Source organism: Xenopus laevis, chromosome 3S, assembly GCF_017654675.1.
Source record: "Xenopus laevis strain J_2021 chromosome 3S, Xenopus_laevis_v10.1, whole genome shotgun sequence".
NCBI lineage: Eukaryota > Metazoa > Chordata > Amphibia > Anura > Pipidae > Xenopus > Xenopus laevis.
This window is the reverse complement of record NC_054376.1, coordinates 8,433,376-8,459,885: the sequence shown is the minus strand read 5'-3', so window position 1 is coordinate 8,459,885 and position 26,510 is coordinate 8,433,376. Positions and strand designations below refer to the sequence as shown.

Here is a 26,510-nt window from a genome sequence, read left to right as displayed (position 1 = left end):
TTTAATGACCTTTTTATCTGTAGTAAGTATCTCAAAACAAAATGAGGGCTATTGCCAACACATTGGAAATTCCACCTGGAAACTCCTATTAGTTATCACATCTTTAGTGTACAACAGTAATAATTAAAAAGGTCATCAAAAATCTGTGAAACTGGAGGCAGTAATTTTGTAATTTTATCTCGTTCTGTATGTTCTATATGCAGCAGAGACGACAATACATCTTCTTGACCTGAAAGGGGACATAAGACTTCCATGACCAAGGGGCACATTGACCTGGGGTCGAATATTGAGGGTTAATTAACCCTCGATATTCGACTGCCGAATTAAAATACTTCGACTTCGAATATCGAAGTCGAACGATTTTGCGCAATTCGTTCGATCGAACGATCGAAGGAGTAATTGTTCGATGGAACTATTAAATCCTTCGAATCGATTCAAAGGATTTTAATCCATCCATCGAAGGATTATCCTTCAATCTGAAAAGTGTTAGCAAGCCTATGGGGACCTTCCCCATAGGCTAACATTGGCCTCGGTAGGTTTTAGGTGGCGAACTAGGGGGTCGAAGAAATTTTTAAAGAGACAGTACTTCGATTATCGAATAGTCGAACGATTTTTAGTTCGAATCATTCAATTCGTAATCGAACTATTTTTCCTCTATTTTCCTCTATTCCTTCACTCGAGCTTGATGAATGGGCCCCCAAATGTTGTTGAATTACAACTTCAAGCATACTCAGTATTATAGAATATTGGTTGCTGTATCATGGTTGGATATCTAAACACTACGGGTAACATTTACTAAGCTCGAGTGAAGGATTCGAATGAAAAAAAAATGTGAAATTTCGAATGTATTTTTTTGGGTACTTCGACCATCGAATAGGCTACTGCGACCTTCGACTTCAACTTTGATTTGAACTAAAAATCGTTCGACTATTCGACCATTCGATAGTCGAAGTACTGTCTCTTTAAAAAATACTTTGCTACATACATATATCGAGGGTTGAATTAGAGGGTTTATTAACCCTCGATATTCGATCCTTGATAAATGTGCCCCTACGTGTGGTTATATCTTTAGTGTTGATTCTACATGATAAACCCTTCTCCAGTTCTCCAGGGCCATATTTGCTTTACAATACAGTGCCTTAGGAGATATAGTTACCCAATAAATCAACCACTATAATAACTGATCAGTGAACTGTGATTTACTTTAATGCCATTGCCATCAGTCACCTATATGCCTCCATGTATGTAGGGTAGACCAAGCTGCAAAGCCCTGGGTAATATAATGCCTGCGTTAGACTGACTCTTGCACACAACTGGATCTAAATATGTTAATTCAATTCATATATTTTATCCTACACCCAATCATTCTCAGCATTGGGTTCCTTTTTAAAGTACCTCTGCAGATGTCTTCTGCCGCACTGGTTTAACTTCCAGTCTCATCAGACACGGATGCACTATGTTTGAAACGCAGCATCATCACGTTGCGTCCTGAAGTTTGGCGCCAAAACCTTCCCATTAAATAGACGCCAAAGGAAGTAAACGGCGCTTGGTTATTTTCCTTGGTGTTGGTGATCCTGAACTGTTTGAATTGCTTCTTGGTTTTGACTCAGCTTGCCTACAGATTCCTCCCGTGACTTCAGCCTGCCTACCTACTGTATCTCTGCCTGTCCCCAACTACGTTTGATCTCAGCTTTCCTCCTGACTTCTGCCTGCTCCCAATCACAGTTTTACCCTGCTCCTTGCAACTCCTTTGTCTACATTTCAGTGGACTTCCATTACTGGAAGTCCTGAAACTCTTACTCTTACATACAATCCTTTAACCTCAAGAGAAACAAATCCAAAACCTTGTCATTATGTGCCTGTATGACACACTGTACAGACAATGATTGAACCCCTATTTTTACCCCAATGCCACTTATTTTAGCATCATTCTAGAGGGACATTGTTCAAAAATAGCTAAAGATAAAAGTGTATTGTTACTTGTTAAAGAAAAAAGTCCTGTGATTTTGTTTAACCCAACGTAAGGTTCTGGGCAATAATGTAACTTTTTTGCATTTGACCAACTTCACAAGAAACGGAATTACATCTGAGCAGGTCAGAATGATTTCTCTTTTTGGTACCAGAATAACCATGAATATTCTTTCTAACATAATACCAATTTACAGATTTCCGCTTTGTATAATCACCACACAACTGTGTTTTGCAAAGGAGCAACACCAGAGAGCAGTTCTAGGTCAACACAACAGCACCATATGGATGAATTGGAAGCCCTTCTTGGAATTTACTAGCGTGTTTCTTTTGATACCTTGAGTGCAGCTGTTCCAGTTCAGAATCTCCATAGTCTCTCCTAAATATATGCAGGTGTTTAAAATATGAAATTGATGGACAAGCTGAGTTTTTGGTCTGTGGGACAGAGTCTACATTAAAAGGAAGTTATTGTACACATTTGTAGTAAAAATCTAAAGCTGTTAAAATCATATCTGGTTTCAAATCCAATTGTTAGTTTAACAGGTGCATCCGCACACCCTGTGGTCAAAAACCGATTCCTTAGTCCCATCTGGAATTTGTACAAAGAATCAAATCACCTGTAGGAGAACATTCTTCTTTGCTTGGACATCAAACATCAAATCTGTTATATACATCAGAACACAACAGTTCTGAAATCTGTTCTAGACATTTATAGTGTTTAGTATGAACATATAATTGTTTAGACAGAGTCATCAAGGCACAGGTCTATGCAAACTCTTGATATAACTATTGCTGCCAAGGGAGTAAGTCCAGCTTTAGAAGGATAATGAATCATATTCTGTGTGATTAAAACTTTTGACAAGGGGGCCAATGTTTTTGAAAAACTGAGGTATCCAAAAGGATTCTGGAAAGGTTTATCTAATTTTAACTGATGTGACTTCAAAATCAATTCTAAAGTCATAAGTAGGAACCACTGTACAAATTCCGCTGTACGGTATACAAAATTAAGTCATAATAAATGATACTTGTGTAATTAAAATGAGAAATCATTTGACGTTAAAACGAGACCTAAAAGCTACTGCGACATTTTGGTTACATTTTTCAATACTCATGTGGTTTTCTGTTCTTTCTTTTGTGTTTATTACCTTATGAGATCAATAGGTTGATATTTGTAAAAGGCTCCATATCTTGCCCATTCTCGATATAACAGCTTAATTAAAAGGGGAAAAATAATGACAGTTAATCATATGAAACCACAACAATAATATCATTTATTTCACACTATAATATAAATATTGCCATTTCTGTAAGGGAATGTTCAGTATCAAAATAAGCATTTATATTGACTGTACTGTTTAGTCTATTGTTCTAAGGGGAAGAACTTTTTGTTTTTATAGAGGAACCCTATTTATAGAACAACTCTGCCAAGTCCTCAAGGGCCCAAGGACCATTTGATGAGAGAAGATCCTCCAGTAAGAATCCAGAGACCCCCCCAAGGAGCGAGACTGGGACAGTTGGAGCGAAAAGGGGCCATGACTGGGGAATTTAATAAGAACCGGGAAGTTTAAAAAGATGAGGTTTAAAGGATGTTGTCATTTGTAAGGAAGCAGGAAGCAGGGATGGGGAGATTAGCAGGAAACAGGAAGGGGTTGGTTCATTACCTCGTGGACAGTAGGAGTGTAGACAGCGGCCCACCCTCCCACAATTAGGTGAGATGTGTATATTGCATTAGTCACAGCTCTGGGGCTAAGTTGGGCTCCCCTGGTGGGTAGCCAAAAAGGGGAGAAAGAGATGAAGGGACAGTTGTTTTATAGGAAGGGCAGTCCTGGAACTAGGCTTGGGTGTAAAACATGCAGAGGAGGCATTGATGTTTAGAGGTGGCCACTTAGCTGCAATTGAGTTGTTCAAAGGGAAATGTTCATATTAATATTATTGTATTTGGTAAGTTTTGATAACTGTTATGCAGCCTTCAGTGGCTAATTGTTACACATACATATTGTGGGTAACTGTTGTATAAAGGCGTTATATCAATGTTAATTACAAATGTGGTATTAATGTTAATAAATAAGCTGCAGCCTTTTCCACCCAGTTTTTCTGTCTACAAGTTTGTGTTGGGGGCGGTAGAAGGGTAAGTGAGTAGGGACGAATACTTTAAACTCCCCTTAGTCATGCGTCCTCTGTTTACATGTCTATTTTTTTTAGTATGATTAAGTATGCTTAGGAAAGTACAGGTATGGGACCTGTTATCCAGAATGCTCTGGACCTGGGGTTTTCTGGATACTGGATCTTTCTGCAATTTGGATCTTCGTACATTTAGGGACAGATTTATCAAGGGTTGAAGTGAAAATTTGAAGAAAAGATTTCAGGTATTTTTGACTATCGAATAGCCCAAAATTCTATTCAAATTTGAAAAAAATGTTACTATATGAAAATCTAAATTTATCATGTACTGTCTCTTTAAAACTTTGACCATTCGCCATCTGAAACCTGCCGAATAAATGTTTTAGCCTATGGTTTTTGAACACAAATTTTTCCAGATTTATCAATCAAAAAGTCTCAAAAATTCATTCAAGCTTCTATAAAAAAAAAATCTGCGTATTATTAACATTCAAGCTAATTTATTTGTTTTCATTTTTCAAACAGGTAAACTTTAAGGAAAAATTTGATGTTTCCCGCACTGGATTTTTGCGAGAAATGCATTGATAAATAAGGGGAATTAACCCAGGATTTGGTTGGAGTATATTTCAGAAAATAATGAGATATTTTTGAATTTGTATCAAAATTTGATAAAAAAAAAAATTTCAGATAAAATCTCTTTGACCCCAGCAACATGCTAAATTTTAGTAAAATATTATTTCTTCATGTGCTGCGTTCCTGTAATTCTTCCAAAACCTGGTAGAATCTGCAATTTTGAATATTAAAAAGTTGTATCATCCTTTTTATGAGAAATAATAAGTAGTAGAAAATCCTTGGTTTTATGGTTAGGTATGGGCGAATTTGCGCCGTTTCACTTCACTGAAAAATTTGTGAATTTCCAGCAAAATTCGCAAAACTGTGGAAAATTCATTTTTTTGGACGCCGGCGCACATTCGCCGTTGGGCGTTTCGTGAATTTATTTGCCGGCAGCGAATCACACGAATTTGCCGCAAATTCGCGCCTGCGAATAAATTTGCCCATCACTATTTATGGTTGATCTTTTCTTAAAAGTTATTCTATTTCAAATCAAAAGGAGCAGATTTATCAAATATCCAACTGGGAAATCCAAAAGGATCCCCCATAATCTGATATTTTATCTTATTAATCAACACTTTTCCTGAAAGTCAGCAACAAATATTATATACTGTATTTTGCCAAAGCTGTCTTATATTTAAAATACAGTATATGAGAAACATAGTTAATATTTCTAATATTTATTATACCACAAGGTTGCAAAAAGTCAGAATTAGAAAATCCGGTATCTCAGACCTGCTGAGATTGTATATAAGTGAATGGGAGAAGTCCCAAAGATATCCTGACCTGCGCTGGGTTTCGTGCAATATATGCGAAGATTTTGTGGTTTTTGGGCAAAAATCAGAAAAAAATCAGAGTTTTCAGGCAGAAAAAAAAATTGTAAGATTCGAATTTTCGTAAGATTTTCACAATTTTTTCGCGTTTTTTCCCACACTGGATTTTTTTCGGAAAATGTATTGATAAATAAGGGCAAATAACCTGTGCGGATTTGGTTGGAGTATATTTCAGAAAATAATGAGATATTTTCAGATTTTGATAAATAACCCCCAAAGTATGCCATTTGTCACTTTAAATTAATTACTGTACAAATAAATAGATGATAAGCCTTTATAAATAAATGTCCTCCACACCATTGTACCTGATTAGTGCTTTTCAGGAAATTAAACCCTGAAACTATTATGTAGATAGAAAACAGATGAATTCCTTAGAAACGGTATTGTAGGTTCTAGGACCAGACATACATGTGTGAATAATCAGTACTGTATTTCTGGAAAGAACCTTTTATGTTTTTAACACTTAACACTTCATAAAAGAATCTAATAGGCAGGATAAAAGGAGCTGGGGGGAAAAAACGGTATCTTGCGGTGGAAATATTTTTCCAGACATTAATATTTTAGATGCACTTTTCCTATAATATTCTTCAATTCTTTTGGATTAACAATTATTTTAGCAAGCTACTTAAACTAGAACAGTTACATTGCAAATATGTATAGCATTCAAATGGGCCTATTTAACTTGAGAATACCAATGGCCAATTTCTATTTTTAATAGAAGCTTTTAGGAGCCCCAGGAATCAGTAACAAAGTGGAGACTGGGAAATTAATGTCAAATAATTTTCTTATCAATTACACTTTTTTGTAGATTCCACATAATTAATATACGTAGCAATAAAATCTACACTGAGGGGCAGATTTATCAAGGGTTTAATTTCAAGATTATGGGAGTTTCTAAAAACTCATACTCAACTACTATAAAGTCGAAAAGAAAAATGACCAATCAAAATGTATTAAAAAAATCGAATAGGATTGACCTGCAAACTCGAATCGAATTTGAATTGAATTAAATTCGAGTTTTTTTACACCAAAAAAATTAAGTGGTTGTAGGAGGTCCCCCATAGGCTAAAACACCAATTTGGCCGGTTTTAGATGGTGAATATTCGAAGAGACAGTACATGATACATTTCAAAATTAAAATTTAGAATTTCTTTTAAAGTTAAATCGAATTTGGACTATTCCCTAGTCGAATTACACTAAAATAAACTCAAAATTTGAATTAAAAAATTTGAATTTTCAATTCGACTTTTGATAAATCTACTCCTAAACGAAGTTGGAGTTTGTAAAAAACCCATTGTGTCTAGGATTATTCCCAAAAAATAACACCGGCTCTGCTCTCTGATTTCCATAAGATATTTATATAAGGTAAACCAAATACTACCAGATAAACCAAACCGACCTAGTTATTCCATACAAACAAATCAGAGCGGTTATGGTATCTTACATTTGTTATATTAATGGATAAAGAATTTGCAAGGTGGTTTAATTTATTTCTAAAAATGCTCTTGTAGATGGTTAAAACAAAGGGTCTCTAATTGTGGGAGGTTCCTTCATGGAACAAATGGGAGTCTCATTGTAGGATATTCCTGCATGTAATGGGTAGCTGGTCCTGGAGAACTGGATAAAAGTTTTTGAGGTTCCCAAATATGGTTAAACCCTTGGTAAAAATTCTGGTTGTTGTTGTTCTACAGAATTTGGGTATACTTTAGTAGAACAACAGTGTAAACAGCAACAGTTGTATTTCTGGACCTGTCCAAAGCTAAAATACCATAACCGCTCTGATTTGTTTGGATGGAATAACTAGGTCAGTAGGTCAGGTACAAGGTATTACATCCTTGAAGCAGTCTATACAGAAGAGTGTGATCAATTGCTTCCTCCTATGATATAGCATTTGATTTGATATTGTGCATAAAATATTTATATAAATCAATAAATGATGTCAACTTCCTACAAAATTCTTTTAGTTTTTTAGAAGAAAAGAGAAGATTCCCCAACCTGCATACAGTATATAAACTAGCTGTAGCCTCAAGCCTTTGTATTGAAATAGATTGTATATAACTCTCAGGGTCAGACTGGCCTGGCGGAACACAGGGAAAAAACCCAGTGGGCCCCAGGCCAGACCCACTCCTCATGCCTCTCTCTGACCTCCCTTTCTGGCCATGATCACCTTGAGTCTTGCAGGAATAAAGGTACATGCGGGGCAGGGGGCTGTTGGAGGGGGGTTGCGACTTGGGCATGGGGCCATTGGAGGGGGTGGTGCCTGGAGTAGGGGGCTATTGGAGGGGTTGCAATGGCTTTGGGGGGCCATTGGAGGGGGAGTTGCATCTGGGGCGAGGGGCCAGGGGTTATGTGGGGCCACCCGGTGAGCAATAGGACACTGACTCTGAGAGCACTCTGTATGAGTAATAAATTGAGCATGTGGTACATACAGTACGTGCTCTTCTAAAAAGAGAGTCTTTAAACATAAAACAGATCCAGGAATCTACAATACCTACCATTCGATCATTTGTTTCATTTTTGTTGTGGTCATAGTCACCCTAAAATCAAAAGGAACATTTTTAAAGATAAGGCAAAGTTAATACACAATATGTCAGCCCAATAGCAGCTGACAACATTGGTTTCATCCCATCTCCCAGTGGCTCTTGGACACAAACAGTGTGTTTTTCATCCAAGATGCTCATAAAATCTCTTTGACCAGCAACATGCTAAATTTCAGTAAAATATAAGTTCTTCATGTGCAACATTCCTTTTATTCTTTCAACACCTGGTGGAATCTGCAAGTATTTTGAATTTAAAAGAGTTGTACCATCCTTTGCATGAGAAATAACAAGTAGCAGAATACCCTTAGCTGATGAAAACAAGGGGCTTGGATTTATGGTTGATTTTTTTTCTCAAAAGTAATTCTATTTCAGATCAAAGGGCCAGATTTATCAAATATTCAACTGGGTTATCCAAAAGGATCCCCAGTGATTTGATATTTTATCTTATTAATCAACACTTCTCTTGAATGTCAGCAACAAATATGATATACTGTATTTTGCCAAAGCTGTCATATTTAAAATACAGTATATGAGAAACATATTTGTGTTAGTATTTCTTTGTACTTGTGTTAATAAGTACTGAGTTGCTCCAGTCATTTAGATCGCCTGATAACTGTGACTAGTAGATTGCAATAATCTGGTGCTCCATGGCACAGCAAATATATAATAAGGCCATGTTTATATTAATATAATTGCTCAAAGGGGAATGTTTATTAATGCCATTATGGTAGCACTGGTGTTGCATTCTTGGTATTATAAATTAATTTTAACACTCAAGATAATAATAATAACCCATCCATAACCTAAAGTCTACCCTATATATTTATTTAAAAAGAGGGTTACATAGGCATGTTACATTTTCTCAAATATTTCATAAAACATAGAATGAGTTGGAGATTGTTTGCTGCATGCAGAAAAGAAATCTCTAGAGAGAAAAAATGTATATGGAACATTTGCTATGATTATCTATGGAGTATGCCTTAATAAAGGCAAAAAATCTTGATATAACAATTTAATGAGGCACCAAAAAAGGTCCAACAGTGGAAAGTGCCAGCCAGCCATTCTGCTCACTTTGTTTTGTCTTTCTATGCTTAGACCATAGTTATTCCTCTTTCTCTATTAGAGATTAGAAGTAGCAAAAAATAGACAGATTTAAGAGAGAAACAAATGATAATATGGTGGAGAGAAGAGACAGTGAAAAGGAGCTACTGAAATAGTAAAATGAAATATGATAAAAGAAGAGGAGAGAGGAGAATGAGCAAAGGGAAATATCTTAGTGAATGGGACCACAGTACAGGGTTTTCTACTGGGTCCCTGGCACCCTGTTTCTGTAGAAGAAGAAATGCTTTTATTCTGAAATCTCTCGGCTGGAAGATAAACACAAGCTCATTTTTGTGAATTTAGGATAAACAATTGCTATTTTTAAACCAGTTTATAATGAGACCAGGATTAGATCGTAGCATAGAGGAGGTCCTGCATGAAGGGGCTCACGTGTGAGTGGGGATCGGCAAATTCATTTAATTCAGACTGATTATGTAAAGGAAGTGGGGAAGTTCCAGATTGGCACAGAAGGGAACAGTCCTCCATCAGCACAAGTTCCCCACTCATCCTCTCTAGATTTTGGTTAATAGATTAGTTAATATAACATCTGGTTAGTTAGGCAAAGAGTTGGTCCTAGCGAGTTGGGAGGGCTGGGTGGCTTATCTTAGCAGTCACAGCTTTGCATGGTGGGTTCCTTGTCAGTCTGATGGGTATAGTGTGATATTGAACAGTATGGACCCCTATGGTAACCCCTAAGGTTGGTAGCTATAGTGATGTTGGATATGTGACATTGACTTCTTCATGGGTTCAGTCCCCTGGTAATTGTCTTTTTAAGAGTAGTGTTGTGGGATAGGACAGGGATATGTGTACCCAATGAGCTAGGTGTAAGTGGCTAGTGGATATTGCTGTCATATGGGAGGGAAGACTGACAGAGGGCCTAAATATTTGTGTTGTACTATGCTAAGTAATGGTACCACAATGTTTATATATATTGTTATTCATATCTAATGACTAATGTTAGGATATGAGTGTAGCAGGGTAGCAGGAAAAAGGAACGAACAATAGGCCATGCCCTAGTCATGTTTGTATTCTTTAGAAAGGATTCATTGATACAAATATACAAACTATACACTTCTGTTTTTCCATGCAATATATTAAAATACAGCAACTTACATCATGAAGCGGGTATGCTGAGTCATAGACATTGTTTGCTATCAATGTGGTAATACCTTAAAAAAAACACATATATGTTATTAAACAGTCATTTTTTTTACTATGATGTTCTTCTCTTAATACATGAAGTAACTGTTAATGAGTAAAACATAACATAGTTAAAACCACAGTGAATGCTAAATAAAGTATGTTGTGTATCTTATAAAGCCAGGTTTCCATGTCTTCTTCCAGGCTCCAGCCAGACTCACTAGATACATGGTTGCATAACACATGGGCTCTGACTGAGTACACAGAGCCTGAAAGTCTTGGAGGAGGTTTGTTGAATATATAAGGAAGGTGTTGGTGCAACTATGTATGATCAGATATTAGCAGCTGAGGTCATTTGTTTTCTTGGTAAACGTCATGCCAATTTTTAAAATGTCTGGAAAAATCCAAAATATCAGAAAATAGGGTTCCTACCTGTCTGGTTTTGATCTGGACAGCCAGTTTTTGGAAGGGTTGCTAGAGTCAAAACTGCCTGCATGGTCTTTCAAATTAGGAAGACCAGGAAGGTTTCCCTAAGATTGGCACAGCGATTTGCCACGTTATAACTCCACCCCTGACATCACCACACTGCCCCAGATATGTCACCGCCCAGCCCCAGACATATCATCGCCCCACCCACCAACATCACCGCCCTGCCCCTCGCCATGAGCTGAGCTTCCCAAAAGGTGTCAACCCTATCAAAAAAAGGTTTAAGTCAATCGGGAAAAGCTTTCCCAAATGTAAAAAGAAAATTGAGCAGTGAGAAAAATGCCAAATTTAAATAGGAAACACAATTTGATTGTTAATAAATCCTGTGAGCAAAATAATTCTTTTGCTTCACATTTTATCATTATTGCAAAATGTAAGCTTTTCTAATATGTGTTATTTTTTCCCTTGCATTTTTTACAGTGAAAATACATAAAAAAAAATCAGTTGCAATACTTTGCCATAGTCGTACAATTTAATATTCATTGTTTTTCATCCTGGAGTTTTAACCTTTCCAGATCACAAAAACTGTTGACCTGCCATTTTGCTTTGCTCCACCCCTGTTTTGTAGACAAAATGATCATTCTGCAACACTGCCTCTTTAATGGGAAATAGTCTCTATCACATCTGATGACTCACCCTGTACAATACTGGTTGGGTTCTACATGAGAAGAGCTCAACCAAATGCAGACATTTGAAGAACCCAACTCAATGTTATCAAATAAACTAACTGCAACCAGTTCTTGGGTTTCATCCTTTTTAAATATGTCACCTAACTTAATCAAACCTAAATTTAAAGTTCTTCTCATACTAATCTTGCCAGAATCATTGCAGATAGTGATGGGCAAATAAATTCGCCTGGCACGAGTTTGCAGCGAATTCCCGAGTTTTGCCATCTGGCGGAAAATTCACCAGCGTCAATTTCCGATTTTTTTCATGAAAATGTTTGAATTGCTCAATTTTTTCGCGAAAAGGTTCGAATTGCTCGATTTTATAGGGAAACCGTTAGAATTGCTCTATTTTTTTGTGAAAACGTTCGAATTGTTGACATTTCACGATTTTTCGCGAATTTTTTGTTGTTTCGTAAATTTTGTGGGAAATTTGCAGATCCTGACATACCTGAAACCATAAAATGTCTACAATGCCAAATGGACCTTTATCTTGGAAGGTGGTACCTGGACACCTCAGCTAGTTCTGAAGTATCATGTTTTACTTTTATAGTGAAAACTTTCGAATTGCTCAATTTTTTTGTGAAAACATTTGAATAGCTTCATGATTTTTTCGCGAACTTTCTGATTTCACAATTTTTAGAAAATTTTTCGTCGTTTTTCGAATTTTGCGGGAAATTCACGAATTTCTCGGCGAAACAGGAGAGATTCGCCAATAACTAATTGCAGATCCTGACATACCTGAAACCACAAAATGTCTAAAATGCCGAATAGATCTTTATCTTGGAAGGTGGCACCTGAACACCTCAGCTAGTTCTGAAGTATCATGTTTTACTTTTGTAACCTGGAAATAAATGCAGTACATTTATTATACCAGGACATAGAAAGATAAACTGTCAGGCCAATTCTCTGCCAGGGACCATTACATTTTATGAGTTCTTTCAATATCTACTTCCAAATATGAAGCCAATTCCTTTACTGCATTTGGTGAGTACTGCTCAAAATGATCATACATGTTGCCAATGTCAACATATTTTGACATTAGAACAGACATCTTTATGAAATAAATGAACATACTTATTGAATAAATACACCTGCATAAAAAATGTTGTGTCAGCAAAATTTGTGCTACTAGTTCCAAGTGCCATTAATTGCCAGAAAAAGCATAATTAAAACCAAAAACCCGAGGCACAAATATCTAGAAAAGAGGGAGTTAAGGATACTGTTTCTTTAGACCCTAATCGGGGCAGATTTATGAATGATGAAACTGTTTTTCTAGTACAGGTATGGAACCTGTTATCCAGAATGCTCGGGACCTGGATTTTTCCGGATAATGGATCTTTCTGTAATTTGGATCTTCATACCTTAAGTCTACTAGAAAATCACATAACCATTAAATAAACCCAATAGGCTGGTTTTGCTTCCAATAAGGATTAATTATATCTTAGTTGGGATCAAGTAAATGGTATTATTTTACTGCTACAGAGAAAAAGAAAATATTATTTTTAAAATGTGAAAATTTTAATATTTGGATAAAATGGAGTCTATGGGAGATGGCCTTATGCGTAGTTCGGAGCTTTCCGGATAACGGGTTTCCGGATAACGTATTCTATACTGATAATTTGTTTTTGCATTTTTTACAGTTATCAAAGCTTTTACCAAGATTCCAAAATACATTTCTAAAGGAAAAGCTATTTACACTCACCCATACTGTATTTGGCCTTTACAGAAGAAGTTCTCTTTAATATCTCATATACCTGGATAAAGAAAAAGATTCATTTTGAATGAAAACCTTCATGGAGCTTGATCACAATATTGATCACAAAATGCATGCTTTTCCAAACGTATTCAATTGTAAAAATGATCTAAAGCAAGAGTTAAATGAGCTAAAGCATTTTAGCTTTGCTTATAGAAAGAGGCTGCTCTGATATTCTTCTGCTTCGGAAAGATTTGAGAAAGGTTTCTAATTGTTTTCCTAAGCAGAAGAACATCAGAGCAGCCTCTTTCTTTCTCCTGACAACTTCCTTGACTACTTGGTGGTCAGACTGGTCAGAAACTGACCAGCAGGTGGTGCTGTTGTAACAAAATTCATTCATATTAACAGCACATGTATCCTTTAATATCTTGGAAGAGAAAGAAAATAAATAATAAATGTAAATCACAAAATTGCTTAGATTAGCAACCTCGTCAGTTTTATATTCACTTATTTTAAAGGTTTACTTATCCTTTAAGAAAGAGGGTGAAAATAAAGACGTCCATACGACCTATAAGTACCCGCCCTATTCAAATTGACCTAAGCGTAAGAGAACTAACAAAGATTCGCTCGGCAGAAATGAACGCTAGCGAAAGATCACTATGAAATGGTTGTGCTGACAAATTAACGCTAGCAAAACTTCGCCAGAGCTCGGCTGCTGAGACGCAACTTCGCATTTTAGTGAATTTGCGCCTGGTGAACTGGAGCGAAGTGTGGCAGAGCATTTGCTGGTGAATTTGCCCCAAGGAATCTAGAAACACATGAGAGATATGTAAGGTTCCTCAACAAGCTCCATTCAGGACATAGTACTTACTATTCGACTCCGTGTTGCATTGTCAAAAAATGTTTCCTTGTCTTTAACGTTGTACCTAGAAAATAGATAAGGCATTACTAAATAAATTAGCTGAATCAAAAATTAAATGTTATCAGGGTATGCGGAGAACTTACAGCCACTTTGAGAAACATTTGGATGAAGCAACGCCTTTGTGAAAGGTCTATGGTCCTTTTAAAAGGAGTTTAAACAGTACAGGTATAGGGACCTGTTCTCCAGAATACTAGGTACCTGGGGTTTTCTGGATAATGGATCTTTAAGTAGTTTTGATCTTCATACCTTAAGTCTAGTAGAAAATCATATAAACATTAAATAAACCCAATAGGCTGGTTTTGCTTCCAATAAGGATTAATTATATCTTAGTTGGGATCAAGTACAAGCGACTGATTTATTATTACAGAGAAAAAGGAAATCATTTTTTTAAAAATTAATTGTTTGGATAAAATGGAGTCAAGCACACTGTAACATATGAGTATGAACGGCACACGCAGTACACGTATGGGAACTGTTATCCAGAATGCTCGGGACCTGGGTTTTTCCGCATAACAGATCTTTCTGTAATTTGGATCTTCATACCTTAAATCTAGTAGAAAATCATATAAACATTAAATAAACCCAATAGTCTGGTTTTGCTTCCAATAAGGATTAATTATATCTTAGTTGGGATCAAGTACAAGATACTGTTTTATTATTAAAGAGAGAAGGGAAATCATTTTTAATAATTTGGATTATTTGGATAAAATGGAGTCTATGGGGCAAATTCACTAACCTGCAGAGTTGTGCTAGCGCAGGCTTCGCTGCACTTTGCCAGTGCGCCGAAGTTGCGCTCAGGGAGGAGAACGGTAGCGAAGTTGCGCTGGCGTTAATTCGTCAAGCAAAGCGGAGTTACGCTAGCGATGCCTAATTTGCATATAGCGCCAAGTTAAAGTACAATGGACGTATATGGAGCAGCAAATACATTACATTACACAAGTCTGGGAAAGCTTTATAAAATAAAATAGAGTTGATATTTTGCCCTATACATGTGCCCAGTGTATAGTTTAGGTGTCATATGTTAGAAAATGTAGGGGGGAAGGAGGGTGCCCCCAAAAATTTTTAACTTTTTTTGAAGTAAGTCCTATTTACTCTATTGCACGTCGCCTGGTCTGAGGTGGCGAAGGCAAGTCTGGCGCAAGAGGTAACGTTCAGTAAAATGCGCAAGTTAGTGAATTAGCGTAGTTACGTCCCTTCGTCATAGCGCAACTTCATCTGGCGTAAGGGTGCGAAGTAGCGCTAGAGTAGGTTTACTTCGCTAGCGAATTTACGCCAGCGCCCGTTAGTAAATTGGCAAAGTAACTAAATGACGTCACGCTGGCGAATTTGCTCTAGTGTTAGCCGCTTCGCACTTTAGTGAATTTGCCTCTATGAGAGATGACCATTCTGTAATTCGGAGCTTTCTGGATAACGTGTTTCCGGCTTATGGATCCTATACCTGTACATCATTTTGACCCTACAGAATGGCAGAATTATACCTACCAAGCACACAGTAAAACATCACTGCTATGTTAACCACGTAGAGGTTAAACAGAATCCGGTGCTCGATATTGTTGCTTATATAACTCATTCCATTTTGCAGGCTTTTTGAATTAAATTAATTCAAACCACCCTGGTCTTTTCCCTTCGGCTGGATATATCACCACCATGCATTAACAAAAACAATCCATACTCACAAATGCATTTTGTCTCTGGAAAAGGGATACGATAAGTGTTTCATCTTCGTATTTTCACTTAGTTGTGGCACTTTGGGCTGTAAAATCTTTGTACATTTGTTCCATAACTTTCTCAGGATGCCGGTGTCTTGCTTTACTTCATACATCTGAGAGACAGCAAACAAGGGCAAGAAAAATAATACAATGAAAGACTGACTAGATGCAAAATAATTGGTCAAATTAGAAAAGTAAAAGAGCAGGACTCCAGGGATAACATTACTTCAGTGCCAAAGGCAATGTGGGTTTGAGCTTTACTCCAGGCCTTTGTCAAGCCTATAGATATTTAAGGAATACTGTCATGGGAAAACATGTTTTTTTCAAGATGCATCAGTTAATAGTGCTGCTCCAGCAGAATTCTGCACTGAAATCAGTTTCTTAAAAGAGCAAACAGATTTTTTTATATTTAATTTTGAAATCTGACATGGGGCTAGACATATTGTCAGTTTCCCAGCTGCCCCCAGTCATGTGACTTGTGCTCTGATAAACTTCAGTCACTCTTTACTGCTGTACTACAAGTTGAAGTGATATCACCCCTCCCCCCAGCAGCCTAACAACAGAACAATGGGAAGGTAACCAGATAGCAGCTCCCTTACACAAGATAACAGCTGCCTGGTAGATCTAAGAACAACACTCAATAGTAAAATCCGGGTCCCACTGAGAAACATTCAGTTACATTGAGTGGGAGAAACAACAGCCTGTCAGAAAGCAGTTCCACCCTAAAGTGCTGGCTCTTTCTGAAACAGGGACGTAACTACCGGGGGAGCAGGGGGTGCAACTGGGCCAGGGCCTGCACCCCCGCGGGGCCCCCCGGCAGATCACGTGCGCTGCAGCCGGCTGGAGTCCGCTGCAGGCGCAGAGAAAAATCGCACGGACGAGGGTGGGGGTGGGCCCGGCTGCACGGCCCGCACCAGGGCCTGCCCCAACTTGTTCCGTTACTGTTCTGAAAGCACATGACCAGGCAAAATGACCTGAGATGGAGCCTACACACCAATATTATAAATTAAAATAAATACACTTGCTGCTTCAGGAATGAAATTTTATATTGTAGAGTGAATTATTTGCAGTGTAAACAATGTAATTTAAAAATAAAAACTAGAGCATAAAAATCATGACCGAATCCCTTTGATACAATCAAGTGTTAAATACCCACAGGAAGACAAGGGGAAACCAACAATCACCTCCATTTTACCCATGATGCTCCATGAAAAACATAAAAGTGCCCAATTACAATATTTCGAAATACAAAAGTCAGCGTCCTTCATAACTTTCACAAATCTCAAAAATAGGGATGCACCGCATACACTATTTTGGATTTGGCTGAACCCCTAAATCCTTTGCGAAAGATTCAGCCATATACCGAACCGAATCCAAATACTAAATTGCATATGCAAATTAGGGATGGGAAGGGGAAAACATGTTTTACTTCCTTGTTTTGTGACCAAAAGTCACGAGATTTCCCTTCCACCCCTAATTTGCATATGCAAATAAGGATTTGGTTCGGCCGGGCAGAAGGATTCGGCCAGTCACGGAGTCTGAGCGTGTGTCTCTGCCTTAAGAAGCTTCAGGGTCTGACCTCTTCTCACCTTAGCCCCCCTGGAAGATCTATAGCCTGCTATGGTGGAGACCAGAAAGAGACTGAACACATATTCCCTCTTTTATACACTAGGGAACCAGGAACATGCAAACTTCCTTTGGGCCAATGAGGAACACTTCCCTCCATGAGGACATAGGTCACTTCCTGAGCAGTAGGTGAAAGCTAATACAATGAGTCTCCTGCATAAACACTCCATAGAAATCTGCCATTGCCATCTTTGGTTCTCCAACGTAGACCAATGTTAAGAGTTCACATGAGAAATTAGGGACACTTCTAAAAAAAATCCAGCTTGAAAGATTACTGAGTTAATTTCATTTTAAGTTGTAATTAGTTTGCAATTAAATTTACATAAATCCCCCATTGCAGTAATGAACCATATTATCAAGGGCAAACACATTCTGCAACTTCAAGAATAGGTACTTAAAGCAACACTTTTAAAAAGTTTTATTCCAACTCTGTAGTAGGCCAGAGAATGCATGAGAATCCTAAAAACTGTGTCGGCATCTTCACTTCTTCATCATGTGAGGAACCACAAACTGGCTGATATAATCTATTGACAGATAGAAAACCATTTAGGTATGTAACCAGATATGGCTAGGTTAGGTGTGGGCCACCTATGTTATTACAAAGAGAGCTTGCTCGCCCGAAGTTGCCTTACGAGGAAACTTTGGGCGACTTTGGAAAATGAAGCACTCCAAGTGCCATCCTGTTGGCGATTTACATTCTAGCTGGCGGGAGGCAGTTTGGGGAGATTAATCGCCCCGAAGAAGAGGAGATTTGTCTATGGGCGACTAATCTCCCCGAATCTGAGTGTGTGCCCTGACCCTAAAAAAGGTTTATATTCTCCTTACGGTGTGCCATGAACATGATGCAAGCTTATTATTACCCCCTTGTATTGGTGAGTGTGATATTGAATTCCTGATTAAAGGTGGCCATACACGGGCTGATAAAAGCTGCCGACAGACCAAGTCGGCAGCTTATTGGCCCGTGTATGGGGCCCCCCGACGGGCTTCCCCTGATCGAGATCTGGCCGAAAGTCGGCCAGATCTCGATCGGATGGGACAAAAAATCCTGTTGGATCGAGGCCGCATCTGTTCGTTGATGCATTCCGCGATCCGACCCCCGTTCCCATGCGTTAGGATCCGATCGTTGGGCCCTAGGGCCCACGATCATATCAGCCCGATATTGCCCACCTCAAGTGTATGGCCACCATAAGACTCCAGAGCTGCTTTATCCAGGTCCCCCTTAAATGAATATAAGTAACATACAGTACCTTTTTGGTGGGCACCTTTATTTTAAGAAATTCAGCCTCGCGACTTAGTACAGGCCAAGGTGCGTGAATCCGGACAAAATTCAGTCCTTGGCTTTTTGTCTGGAAAAAAAAATGAACATTTGTTTAATAATAATTAAGCTTTAGGAAGGTTGGAAGCATCCTCCTATAAAATATATAGAAGGTAACGCATCTCACTAAAAAAGTTTGAATTCAAACTGTATAAATATCCATTCACTAAACACTAAACCCCACTTATTAACAGAGTTAGGGTGTGCTGGGAGCTGCAGTTTACCAACATCAGGATTGTATAATATAGTGAATAAAGTAGGCCCTCTTGTAAAATATAAGGCTATTAGAAGTTACCGAGGAGTATAATCACTATATAAAAATACAAGGTCGAAGGCCGAGTATTTTTATACAGGGCATGAAACTCAGAGGTAACTTCTAATATCCTCATATTTTGCAACAGGGGGTACTTTATTTTATTATATTTTATTATAATACACAAATTTCAGTGAGTCATGAGACAGAAATGACATCAGAACTCACCGTTTATAACTGATGACATCAGAACTCACCGTTTATAAGGATATAATTTACAAGATATTCATGACTTTTGTGTATTATAAACCAATATTGCTCAATAAAACTTGTTTTACTTAACTCAAAATGCAAAATAATCCTCAGATGAGAAACCCTGCTGAACTCTATCAATCTGGCACCATGTTCTTTGTTGCTGCATTTGTAGTTGGAAGTTTTCTAGCACAAGTCTGTCCTTCCTTCCCATGTTTAATTCCAGTGTAATATGACGCCAAAATTTGTGATGGGTGAGTAAATTTACCCATCACTAATTCGCAGAAAATTTTGTGCTTTGCTGCCAGCGAAAAAATTCAAAACTGTGGTGAAAATTCGCCAGCGAAAAATCCACCACAACAAAAAAATTGTCGCACGTCAGAATAGTTGCGTACATAAATTTGTCACACTTTAGAATTATTCGAACGCCCATTGACTTTAATGCATGTGGCGCATTTTGAAGCTCATATCACAAATATTTTGATGGCCATTGACCAATTGTTTCGCACATTTTTGACCATTTCTCCAATTTTTCGGTAGATTCGCAAATTTTACAGCGAAGGGAAACGGCACAGATTTACCCATCACTAGCCAAAATGGCCCAATAATCACAATAAAGTAAGATAAGGGCAAGATGGCTAGCAAAGTGCTGGGAATCAGCATTCTCACTAGTGAATTCTCTTGCTTCTATAATTAATTGTAATGATTAAATAAATAATTTAACGCTAACAACAGTTTTGCCTTGCAACAAAATACAAACTAATAGTGTGACTTAACTTTCTGCATGATCTGCTCTCTTATCCATCACACTGACCTGCAGCAACATAAAAACCTCACAAGAAACCACTGAATATAAAATGAATAACCACGTCTGATGAGTACGGCTTCTAGAATATTCTAAAAACACCATGTGATCGTTCAGAAGGAAAGTCCTATTATATAAAAATATTTTTAATCAGCAAGAAAAATCATACTTTTCAATGATAGAAAATAAAAAATCATGGTATTTTTAGCCATACCCTTATCTGCCAACAACATCCCTTTTGTCCAGACACTCTCCCAATCCAGCAAATGGAATACACATTTTAGAAAGCCTTCACCATTTAGTGTGATTACGATTAGGCACTGAACCATCTAAATCAGGGGTTCCCAACCTTCTTTACTCATGAACCACACTCAAATGTAAAAAGTGTTGACCCATTTGCATGAAAAAAGCTCCTGGCATTGCCAAAAAAGCCAACCAACCTTTTGATCCCGTGAGCAACATTCAGAAGTAAAGGAGTTGGGGAGCAACACTAACATGAAAAATGTTCTTGGGGTGCCAAATAAGGGCTGCGATTGGCCATTTGGTAGCCCCTATGTGGATTGTCAACCTACATTGAGACTCTGTTTGGCAGTACATCTGGTTTTTATACAACCAAATCTTGCCTCCAAGCCTGGAATTCAAAAATAAGCTCCTGCTGTGAGGCCATTGGGAGCAACATGCAAAAGGTTGGAGAGGAACATGTTGCCCTTGAGCTACTGGCTGGGGATCACTGTTCTAAGCCATTAAGAATAGGTTCTTAAACCAAAAAAAATTAAATAAGCATCTGCTTTGAGGCCACTGAGAGCAAATATGGTCCCTACTGACCAACAGGACTGGAACCTATATTACTGCTTCAGAAGGCAGATCATAAAGAACTTAAATAATGTTTTATTTGGTTATCTGTATGCCATTCAACACTAGAGAGCACTGTAATTACCAGCTGCTTCAAGCAGTAGTAACTTATGCATTACTACCAGAGCTTCAAGCAGTAGTAATTTAAGCATTACTACCAGAGCTTGAAGCAGTAGTAACTTAAGCATTACTACCAGAGGTTCAAGCAGTAGTAACTTAAGCATTACTACCAGAGCTTCAAGCAGTAGTAACTTAAGTATTACTACCAGCACTTCAAGCAGTAGTAACTTAAGCATTACTACCAGAGCTTCAAGCAGTAGCAACTTAAGCATCAGTACCAGAGCTTCAAACAGTAGTAACTTAAAGGATGAGTAAACCTTTAAAACAAGTGAATCAAAAATTGGTGAGAGTGCTATTCTAAGCCCTTTTGTCATTTACATGTATTATTTATTTTCTTTTTATTCCAAGATATTAAGGGATACATGTGCTGTTAATATGAATGAATTTTGTTCCAACAGCGCCACCTGCTGGTCAGTTTCTGATCAGTCTGACCACCAAGTAGTCAAGGAAGTTGTCGGGAGAAAGAAAGAGGCTGCTCTGATGTTCTTCTGCTTAGGAAAACAATTAGAAACCTTTCTCAAATCTTTCCTAAGCAGAAGAACATTAGAGCAGCCTCTTTCTTTCTCCTGACAACTTCCTTGACTACTTGGTGCTCAGACTGGTCAGAAACTAGAACAAAATTCATTCATATTAACAGCACATGTATCCCTTAATATCTTGGAATAAAAACAAAATAAATAATACATGTAAATGACAAAAGTGCTTAGAATAGCACTCTCATCAATTTTACATTAACTTATTTTAAAGGTTTACTTATCCTTTAAGCATCAGTACCAGAGCTTCAAGCAGTAGTAACTTAAGCATTACTACCAGCGCCAGGTCAACTAGTATTTGTACCCAAGAGAATAGTACTTGGAATTGTGCCCCCCGAGCCTGTCCACTGTCCTTTCATTCACAGCTCCTCTGTATTTGCCACCATCACACAACTATCCAAACAGTTCATCACACCTGCACCCTACTGCTGACACTCACTCCTCACTAGTAACTCACTTCAGAACTACACCATAAGCAGGTGCCTATTATGCCTCACCCTACCCACAACATTACTCTGGATAACAAGTAGCCCTGGCCAGCAGTAGGCCATACACAACTTACCAAGGCGTGCCACATTTGGTGGTGCTTAGTACAAAGGCAAAGACTACCGGGTAAACCTTTTTTGTGCCGCCTCATAAACAACAAAGCAAATCCCATGAATTCCTGCAGCTTTTTATTGCTTTAAATTGTATTTGGCAAAAATATATAAAATAAGCTGCCGCTGATGTTCCGAATTACAGTAGTACAGAAGTCACTGCCTGAAGAGTAATAAGAGAAGGGAACTAATACTCTCCTTTCTTGTAATGGTGATAGCTATCATTTACTTGGCCCATACACACAGACAAACATACACGGTTTCATGGCTTTTATTCCACTCTTATAGCTGCATTATGTACTATCAAGGCTACGCCTAATCCTGAGAACGGAATAAAAACAGTTTCAAAAGAACGCGCTGTGTGTCCTGAATTACAGTGAAATTGATATTCCACTATGCTCAGAAATAAAATTCCAGAGTTTAAAAAGGCTTTCAGAAAAAAATGGTTTGTGAGCAGTAGTGATAGGCAAATTTTTTCGGCAGGCACAAGTTCATGGTAAATTTCCGTGTTTTGCCGCCGACAATTCCAACTACAATTAAAGGCGTCTATTGGCTTAATGGGGACCCATCGGCATTGCTGCCGGCGTCAAAAAAATAGTTATACGCTGGTGTCAAAATTCGCACACATTGCACATCTCTGCACTCTCTTCAGCTCAATAGCATCCTTCTTCTTTCACCACTCAATTTAATGTATTTGTTATGCAATACAGAACTTTATTTGCTTTAGCAGCCAATAAATGATACTGCCTAGAGCTACACAGCTTGTCATCCACAAATACTCCAAATCCTGGAGGTTTATATAATTAATATTGTCTACCAAAGTGCTTAACCTTTCATTTATCAGCATTGAACCTCATTTGCCAATTTGGTGTTCAATTCTCCAATTAATTGAACAAGTAAGACCAAACTGCAAGCTTTAAAGTTGAAAGTATTCAGAGACAGGTGGGCCTGGTGGGTTGGGCGCCCGAGGCAGCCCAGCCAGCCAGCTTGCCCCCTCCCTTCCCCCATTGCACGCATGCGCGTCAACTCTACTCGGGCGCACATTTGCAGTAGCTTTGCTCGAGTGCGCATGCATAGTAACTCCACTCAGCGCGCATGCGTGAAAGCAGCACTGTCTCGCACATGCGTGTAAACGAAACTTGCATATTGGGCAAGCTGAATTAAGGTGAGTCCGGTCTAGGGGCAGGTAGAAGAGGTAACTGTCCAGCACCCCCTAATCGTTGCACCCCAGGCAACTGCCTCTTCTGCCTACCCCTATTTCCGGCTCTGGAAGTATTAAACACAATTTTCCTAGCTCTAAAAAAGGATAGGTATGCCCTTCTTGTCCAAGGTCCAAGATGGTGACTCCAGATATTTTACAGTAATAATTCAAAAGATACTTGCAAACTGTGAAAGAGAGAATCATTTATTTTAAGAACAAGAAATTTCACACCCAAATAGTTACGCATGGAATCCCAAACCCCACGCTCATGCTTCCACCTATAACAGATGACTTTTGCTTCAGGAGGAGACCTCCGATACTCTGATGCCGCCAGGGCTTGAAGTGAGAGGACCAGGGAGAGAGTTCTGGGAACCAAACGTTTACAGAAGGAAACAAGGCACGTAGTCGATACCAAGCGGGCAGAGCAGTACAGATTCTGGAGACAAAAGAGTAGTCGAGGTCAGAAGCCAGGTCAGAAACTCCAATATCGCTGTACTGTAACAGAATTCAAGTAGTCAGAGAATGGTAAGGACAGGCAGCAAACTAGACAAGATCAGGGTCAAGAACAGTTAGATCAGACTTTTTGTACCGAGGAACTATGTTGGGCAATGTGGAAAAGGAATATGCGCCTTTAAATATTTGAATTTCATGTCAAGCGTGATGATGTCAGATGCGGACATGAGTCAAAAACCTGCAAGTGCCACGAGCGCGCGGCAAACGCGGATCGGTGTGAAATGAACACAGACATGGCAGGCGTCCCCCCACCATGTGCCAACAGCTATTATTACACAAATCTACATTTGAGCCACCTCATTAATGAATAGCAATACAATTAAAGACACCCGATCGCAGCACAATCTATATTAGAGTCAGCAGGATATGTTATGCATGATTACCATAGAACATCCATTGTCTGGTTTACCACGGTTCATGCATATACACGTATGCTGAGCCAATAAGGTGAGCAGACATCCATTACCCAGAATAAAAAAGCATAACATCGATTTCCAAAAGTCAAAGTCATTGTTGGAGTTGTAAACAGTTCAGTGGCCTACAATATGAGTATATCAGCTTTCCACAGACCTAATGACCTTCCCTAATACCTGAATGAGCCATTTGTTCAGTGATAATCATAATGCTAGTCCCATGCTGTTCTTCAGCTTTTATTGAAAATGCAAAAAAAAAATTTTTTAAACAATGTTTTAATTAAAAGGGCAATTTTTTATTAGAACAAAGAACATTATAGGAAAGGCTTTTGGCAAATTCAACTGGTTGGTTATAACCTAATTGTATCCACCACCTATAAAATTATTAAAGCATTAGTCCACTTGTTTTGGGTCCTAATGGAAGTAGTAGGGTGCTCTGGCACCAAAGACCTGCTAATGACTTATGCAGAGAGGATGCATTGGTTGATGCGATTATGTACCCAGACAGACCAACTGTGATCTGATGCTGTTGTAATTATCTAGTAGTAAGATTGAGACTGGTGGTATGTGTGTGTAAGTGAACAATGCTAGTCAAGTGATCATGGTCTTAGCCTTCCCAGAATCATCTGGCACAAACATGGAAATAAAAAATGTCATATACACGTTAAATATGCTAATATGTCACTCAAAGCAAATAGTTTGGCAGCATATTGCCAGCAGAAGACAGGATAGAGCAGAGGTCCCCAACCTTTTACACCTGTGAGCTACATTTAGATGCAACACAAGTATTAAAATTGTTCCTGGGTGCCACAATACAAGTGCAGGAATTGCCTGTTTGGTAATACCTATGTGCAGTGATGGGCGAATTTGTCTTTTGTTTCGCGGAAAACGTGAACTTTGATGGCCGCATCAATTCTAATGCTTGCGTCTATTTTGATGCCAGTGTTAAAGTCAATGGGTGTCCAAATAATGTTGACGCTCAACGATTTTGACGCGATCGACTTTTCCAACGCACATCCAAAATTTCACAACAGTTTAGCAAATTAATTCGCCCGCGCGAAATGTGGAAATTCTCTGTGAATTTGTGCCTGTCTAATTCATTCACTCATCACTACCTATGTTGACTGGCAGTCTACAGGAGACCCTGTTTGGCAGGACACCTGGTTTTAATGCAACCAAAACTTGCCTACAAAGCAGGAATTCAGAAATAAGCACCTGCTTTTCAGCCACTGGGAGCAATATCCAAGAGGATGGTGTGAAACATGCCACTGGTTAGGGATCACTGGTCTACAAGTATGTGGTCACCAATGCTAGAAATGTTCTACAAATCTAACAGGCTTTGGCTTTTTTTGGAAATGAGTCCTTGCCATGCAATACAAGTGGCTCAGGTTTCTTTGGAGGTGCCTTTTTAATCACCCAATGTTGAGGATCTTACTGACAGACCTTGTGACTTCCAGATCAGATAGCACAGGCAAAACAATTATATACATGAGGCTATCAAGGGTTGATGGGAGTTCTACTTCAATAATGGCTTAAATGTAGTGATGGGTGAATAAATTAGTCTGGCACTAATTTGCAGCGTATTTCCTCGTTTCGCCGCCAGCGAATAAATTTGCAAATCTCCAGTGAAAATTCAACGGTGAAAATTTGCCGGCGTAAATTTCCGATTTTCACGATTTTTTCGTGAAAATGTTCGATTTTCACAATTTTTTTTGTGAAAACCTTGAAATTTCATGATTTTGGAGTGAAATCCTTCAAATTTCAAGATTTTTGAGTGAAATCCTTCAAATTTCACTATTTTTTCGTGAAATCCTTCAAATTTCATAATTTTTTTGCGAAAACCTTCAAATTTCACAATTTTTGAGTGAAACGTCCGATTTTCACGATTTTTTAGTCAAAACCTTAAAATTTCACGATTTTTTTGTCAAATCCTTCAAATTTCACAATTTTTGAGCGGGATCCTTCTAATTTCATGATTTTTTCGTGAAAACGTCCGAATTTCACATTTTTTTGGGGAACTTTCCGATTTCACGATTTTTCGCAAATTTTTCGCCATTTTGCAAATTTTGCTGGAAATCCACAAATTATTTGGCAAAGCAAAACGGGAGAAATTCGCCCATTACTACTTAAACTGAGGGAGGCATCATTGGTAGCAGAAGCACTCCCTTTAAGTATGTCTTTCTTTGTTTTAATTTTACTAACTGCCCTGTGTTCTCAGAAGCAGAAAACACTTTACTTTTT

The 26,510-nt window shown here is 38.3% G+C and overlaps 1 protein-coding gene across 1 annotated transcript in view; it reads right to left on the bottom strand.

Annotated features, from left to right (window-relative positions):
• Positions 1–26,510, bottom strand: part of ano2.S (anoctamin 2, calcium activated chloride channel S homeolog) — a 176,382-nt gene that overhangs the window by 112,132 nt on the left and 37,740 nt on the right. Inside the window, exons 4-10 of the mRNA XM_041587979.1 lie at positions 18,664–18,762; positions 15,758–15,903; positions 14,031–14,085; positions 13,169–13,220; positions 10,286–10,341; positions 8,027–8,068; positions 3,114–3,178 (exon numbers count right to left, since the gene is read on the bottom strand). Of these exons, the coding sequence (XP_041443913.1) occupies positions 3,114–3,178; positions 8,027–8,068; positions 10,286–10,341; positions 13,169–13,220; positions 14,031–14,085; positions 15,758–15,903; positions 18,664–18,762 (515 nt within the window). The remainder of the gene's footprint in view (positions 1–3,113; positions 3,179–8,026; positions 8,069–10,285; positions 10,342–13,168; positions 13,221–14,030; positions 14,086–15,757; positions 15,904–18,663; positions 18,763–26,510) is intronic.